Genomic DNA, 5,380 nt, shown 5'->3' with positions numbered 1-5,380 from the left:
CTCGTCAGGGTTTTTGCAAGCATGGGGAGAACAACAGTTTGTTTCTCACAAACCCCTAGGTTTTGAGGCATCCTGTTTAGCTAAGGGATGGTTTATGCTCTGGTTCTAGGATATGGAGGCAGCTGAATGGGTGCTTGAAAGAAATTGGACCATCGGGAACATCCCGGTTCTATTGAAAAAATGGAGCCCCCTCTTTGACGCTATTAGAGAGAAAATCGACGTTTTTCCAGTCTGGGTAAGGGCCCCTGGCCTTCCTTCGTTCCTCTGGACTGAAGCAGTGTTTAAAGCCATTGGAAATAGATTGGGCTCTTTCCTGGAAGCCGACATGTCATTTCTGGAGACAAAGAACAGAGCAATGGCCCGCATTCTGGTGAGCCTAAACCCTAACAGAGGTCTTGCCCAAAAAATAAATTTGCAGTATAAAGATTATGTATTTGAGAAGATTTTGGACTACGAGCACTTGCCCTTTCGGTGCCATAGGTGCCATGAGTATGGGCACCTTGCCAAGGACTGTCCACTGTCCAGGAGAAGGAGGCGGTTTCAGAGGACCTCAGCTTTCCGGGAGCAGGATTTCTTTCACGCACATGTTCCTCAGGAGAAGGAAGGCTTGGTGGAGCAGATAGTTGAAGAAATGGAGACAGAGGGGACTTAGAAAGAGCCATCGCCCGAAGATCCTCAGCTCCGAGAACCGGCCAAGGTTATAGAATTGCAACCTGCGGAAGCACAGGAGGAGACCGTAAGGGATTCAATCGCTGATCAAAATCCTGCCAAAGAACCTGAAAAGGGTATGGGTTCAGATCTACCTCCTTCTCCTCTTCAATTTCCAGAACATAATTTTGAATCTCTGCATAAAATGCCCTCTCTTTCTCACAATCAAAAGGAAGGCTTAAATGAGAACAAAGACACTTCAATGGGTGAACCTGATATTGAAACTATTTCGGCTGCCATGCCTTCCCTCGATTTGAATTGTGAAGATGTTTGGCCTCCTCTTGTTCCCCCGGTACCTCACACCCCCTGCCCCTATAACCTTAGATCCTTGGGAGGAAAGCCTGGGTCGTCAGGATCAGTTGGAGGTTTAGGGCAGTTGGTCCCTCAAGGTTTCTCCAAAAATAAGAGAGGAAGAAAATCAGATTTATCTAAGGCCAAATTAAAAGCAAAATTGGATGTAGCTGATGGAAAACAACACTCAATTCCTGGGGTTCTTAGAGCGGTGCAGACCCCTGAATCCGTTATCAAATGATTCTGTCTTCTTGGAATTGTAGGGGTTTGGCCAGTAAACCTAAAAAATTGGCCCTTAGAGATTGGATCCAAAACTCTAAATCTGAAATTCTTTTTCTCCAAGAGACTCTTGGAAAAGGAACTGAAGTGGAAACAATGCTAAGTGCTCTCCTGCCAGGGTGGAAATTCTCAGCAGTGGATTCATCGGGCCATTCTGGAGGTCTTGCAATTGGGTATAAAGAAGGGAGAATAAAGGTAATAAATCAATGGGGGACGAAGCATGTAATGGGCTTGGAGATTATTTCCCCCGACCTCGCTCTTCCCATTTCAATTGTAAATATTTATGGCCCCTGTCAAGGAAGGGAGATATTCTGGAATGACTTGATGGCCAAATCCTTGATGAAGTCTTCTTTGTTGATTGTGGGAGGCGACCTAAATTTCTCAATAGGGAGAGCAGAGGCTTGGGGTCCATCGGCCAGGGAAGACCCCTTGTCGGACTTTTTCCTCAATCTCCTCTCAGAAAACAATCTCATTGACCCCTCCCCGATCAAACTCAAGCCAACCTGGAGGAACAGAAGAGCAGGGGAGGCTCAAGTAGCCAAAAGATTGGATCGTTTTCTTTTATCTGAAGATTTAATTTCAAAGGTCCCTATTCTCAGACAGTGGGTTGATGAGATAGGTAACTCTGATCATTTCCCTATTTTTTTGGATCTCTCCTTCCCCCCCCCCAAAGCCTCCTGCCCCCTTTAAATTCAATTCCTCTTGGTTACAAGATCCTTCCTTCAATAAGCTCTTCAAGGAAACTTGGATTCATCCGGATAGAAGCGCAAGAGAGGACAAAAGTTTCCTGTTTATGGAAAATCTTAAGAGATTGAAGAAAGCAACTATCTCCTGGGCAAAGGACAGGAAGGTTAAATAGAATGAAGAGCTGATCAGGATCAGGGAGGAACTAAAGAAATTGGAGAGTACTAAGGAGGATGGATATATTTCGTAGGCTTCTAAGGATAGAATCCTCCATCTGGAAAAACTTCAGAACCAAATCCTCTTGGACAAGGAAGAGGAATGGAGGCTCAAGAGCAGGGCAATATGGCTAAAAGCGGGTGATGAAAACACCAGTTTTTTTCATAATTATGCCAAAGGAAGAAAATCAGCAAACACCATCTGGAGTCTTAAAGACGAAGAAGGAAGGGAGGTCAGTACTTTTTCAGGCCTCTCTGGTTTAGGACAAAGACATTTCCAGAGATTATTCTCAGATTCGGGAGAGGCCACCATAGCAGAGGTTATTAGAACTGCGCAATGCTTTCCAAGATTTGTCGAAGAGGGAGAAGTAGAAGAATTATCAAACCCCGTATCCAAGGAGGAGGTTGAAGCTGCTATGAAAATTATGGCCAAGGATAAAAGCCCCGGGCCTGACGGGTGGACTATAGAACTCTTCCTCTTTTTCTTCGATTTAATTGGTTCTGAAATCACTGATGTAGTAGAAGAATCAAGACAGAAAGGAGAAGTCTACAGCCCTTTCAATTCAACTTTTCTAGCTCTCATTCCAAAGAAGGACGATCCGGAGAATTTTGAAGACTTCAGGCCGATCTCCTTATGCAACTGTATATATAAGATTATTGCAAAGGTGATAGCTATTAGAATAGTTCCTATTCTGTCAAGAAACATCTCAATGGAACAATTTGGGTTTTTAAATGGAAGACAAATACACGAAGCCATTGGAGTAGCACAGGAGGTATTACACAATGTCAGACAAAAGAAAAAGAAGGGTGTGGTTCTTAAAATAGATCTCTCCAAAGCCTATGATCGAATCAATTGGATTTATCTCCGGTTGCTTCTAACTCATCTGGGCTTCAAATATTCTTTCATCAATTGGATTATGGGTTGCATCTCCAATGTCAGTTATGCAGTTCTTATCAATGGAGCAGCTTCACCTTTTTTCAGAGGTCAAAGAGGCTTAAGGCAAGGTTGCCCTTTATCTCCTCTTCTATTTCTTCTAGTGGCAGAAGGGTTAAGCAGGTTGATTCATAAAGCTAGAAGAGAGGAGAAGGTAAAAGGTATCGAGGTAGCAATAAATCTTTTCATCACTCATCTCCTTTTCGTTGATGACATTTTGATTTTCTCAAATGGATCGTATAATGAACTTAAGGAACTAAAATGCATATTAGATCTTTTTCTGAAAGCTACTGGCATGCAGATAAATTCCAGGAAGTCTCAGGTTTCTGTGGCAGATATTGACAGAAGGGAAAGAACCACGTTGCTTAATCTATTTCCTTTCCAATATCAACCTCTGGATTCCCCCCTCAAATATTTGGGGTTTTGGTTAAAACCGGAAGCATACAAGAAAGAGGATTGGAACTGGCTTATAGCCAAGTTAGAAGCCAGAATTTCTCATTAGAGTTTCAAATGGCTTTCCAGAGCTGGTAGACTGACCCTCATCAAATCTGTACTGTTAGCCATTCCAGTATACTGGGCAGCCTTAACCTGGGTTCCTAAAGGAGCGTTGGAGAAAATCAGAAGGATATGTTGTAGATTCTTGTGGGCAGGCTCAAAAGAAAGTTCAATTCTTCCCTGGGTGGCATGGGATAAGTTGGCTAGGCCAAAAGAATGGGGAGGTTGGGGGTTAAAAAGGCTCCCTGAGTTTAGTCTCTCTCTGGCAGCTAAATCAGGATGGAGATTAATCTCATTGGAGAACTTATGGACAAGGGTGGTCAAAAGAAAATACATAGACCCAGTCTCTTTGGAAGATTGGATAAGGAGCCAGGAAAAGATAAAGAAGAATGTCTCAGTCATTTGGAAAGCCACGGTGGAGGCATTCTCAGTGATTGAACAAGGGCTGGCGTGGAAGATAGGAGACGGAAGACAAATAAGGATTGGCAGGGATCCCTGGGTAGGTTGTAATGAAGCCTTTGCCTTATCCCCAGGCTTACTCAGACATTTAGGAAGTAAGGGCATTTTAACTCTAAATCAGGTGGAGAAAACAGGCCATTCTACTATATGGGGACAGGCTTGGAAAAATGATGAAGAGCTAGGAATAAACATCAGGTGGAAGAATGAATGGTGCTCTTTCATTCCAGAACTCCATCTCTCCAATGTTAGGCTTAAAAATGAACCATACTTGCTGATTTGGGCTCAGGGGGAAACAGGTGAATACTCCCCAAAAGACGGATATAATTTCTTAATGCAAAAGAAAGGTTGGGGAAACCCTGAATGGTGGTCAAAACACATTTGGAAGTTAAAATGCCCAGCAAAGGCCAGGATCTTCTTTTGGTGTATGCTAAAAAGGAAAGTTCCAACTTGGGACATTTTGCGAGCCAGATACTTGGTTGGGCCAGGGAGGTGCCCCTTGTGTAAGATAGAAGAGGAATCAATAAGTCATATCTTTATATCCTGTGCAGAATCAAAAAATATCTGGGGGGAGTTAATCAGATTGCTCAACTTTAAGGCACAGTGGGGGATTGAACCCTTGGAAGAAGCTTGGAGTAGATGGTGGCAGAACTACCCGGAGGGGAACATGAGAAACCTCCCTCTTATCTTCTTTTGGGGGGTGTGGATAGCGAGGAATAAAAGTCTGTTTCAATACAAAGACACTCCAACATCTGTCGCAGCTATTAACTGTGCAGCCATTTACTCTGCCATCCCTATCCCTGAAGCAAAAAATCCCCACTCACATCACAAGCCTGTTATTATCCAGGAGGGCATGCCCTGGGCTTTTTTCGACGGAGCATCTCAAAATAACAAGGCCGGTGCAGGATTGTGCATTCATCTGAATCCTGATCACTCTCTAAAAGCATCTGTAGGTCTAGGTTCTGGCACTAACAACTTTGCTGAGCTGTTCGCCTTGCGCCTTCTTCTTTGCTGGCTTCTTCAAAGAAACATCTTCACAATTCAAATTTTCGGAGACTCTTTGAATGTCATAAACTGGGTTAATGGGAGTGCTATATGTCAAAATCAAATTCTGAAGATCATTTTAGAAGAAATATTGCATTTAAAGTCATCATTTAACAGTTTTATCATCTGCCATGTCTACAGGGATAAAAACGAGGAAGCAGACCAGCTTTCTAAGACTGGTTTACAGCAAGCTCTGGGAAGCTGGTCAATAGTTGAATTAAGACAGGGGCAGTCCTTTACCTCTGTTCGGCCTCCTTTTGCTCCTCCACAGTGA

The 5,380-nt window shown here is 43.4% G+C and overlaps 1 protein-coding gene across 1 annotated transcript; it reads left to right on the top strand.

Annotated features, from left to right (window-relative positions):
• Positions 1-1,374: 1,374 nt before the first annotated feature.
• Positions 1,375-5,380, top strand: LOC149237372 (uncharacterized). Its single transcript, XM_089369252.1, has 3 exons — positions 1,375-1,473; positions 2,213-3,588; positions 3,634-5,380. Exons 1-3 carry the CDS (start codon positions 1,375-1,377, stop codon positions 5,378-5,380), a joined length of 3,222 nt encoding a protein of 1,073 aa, XP_089225378.1.

The sequence above is a fragment of the Pinus tabuliformis genome, chromosome 8 (assembly GCF_031772625.1).
Source record: "Pinus tabuliformis cultivar Carrire ecotype Pingquan chromosome 8, CPIR1, whole genome shotgun sequence".
In the NCBI taxonomy this organism is placed as follows: domain Eukaryota; kingdom Viridiplantae; phylum Streptophyta; class Pinopsida; order Pinales; family Pinaceae; genus Pinus; species Pinus tabuliformis.
The sequence above is the reverse complement of the archived record's forward strand: the minus strand, read 5'-3'. Positions and strand labels throughout refer to the sequence as shown.

Excerpts from the sequence above, each read along its gene's own strand:
- LOC149237372 (XM_089369252.1), top strand. The coding sequence starts at position 1,375 with ATGCTAAGTGCTCTCCTGCCAGGGTGGAAATTCTCAGCAGTGGATTCA. Across the intron at positions 1,474-2,212 it reads ATAAAGAAGGGAGAATAAAG|GCTTCTAAGGATAGAATCCT; the intron begins GTAATAAATCAA and ends TATATTTCGTAG. Across the intron at positions 3,589-3,633 it reads TGGAACTGGCTTATAGCCAA|AGCTGGTAGACTGACCCTCA; the intron begins GTTAGAAGCCAG and ends ATGGCTTTCCAG.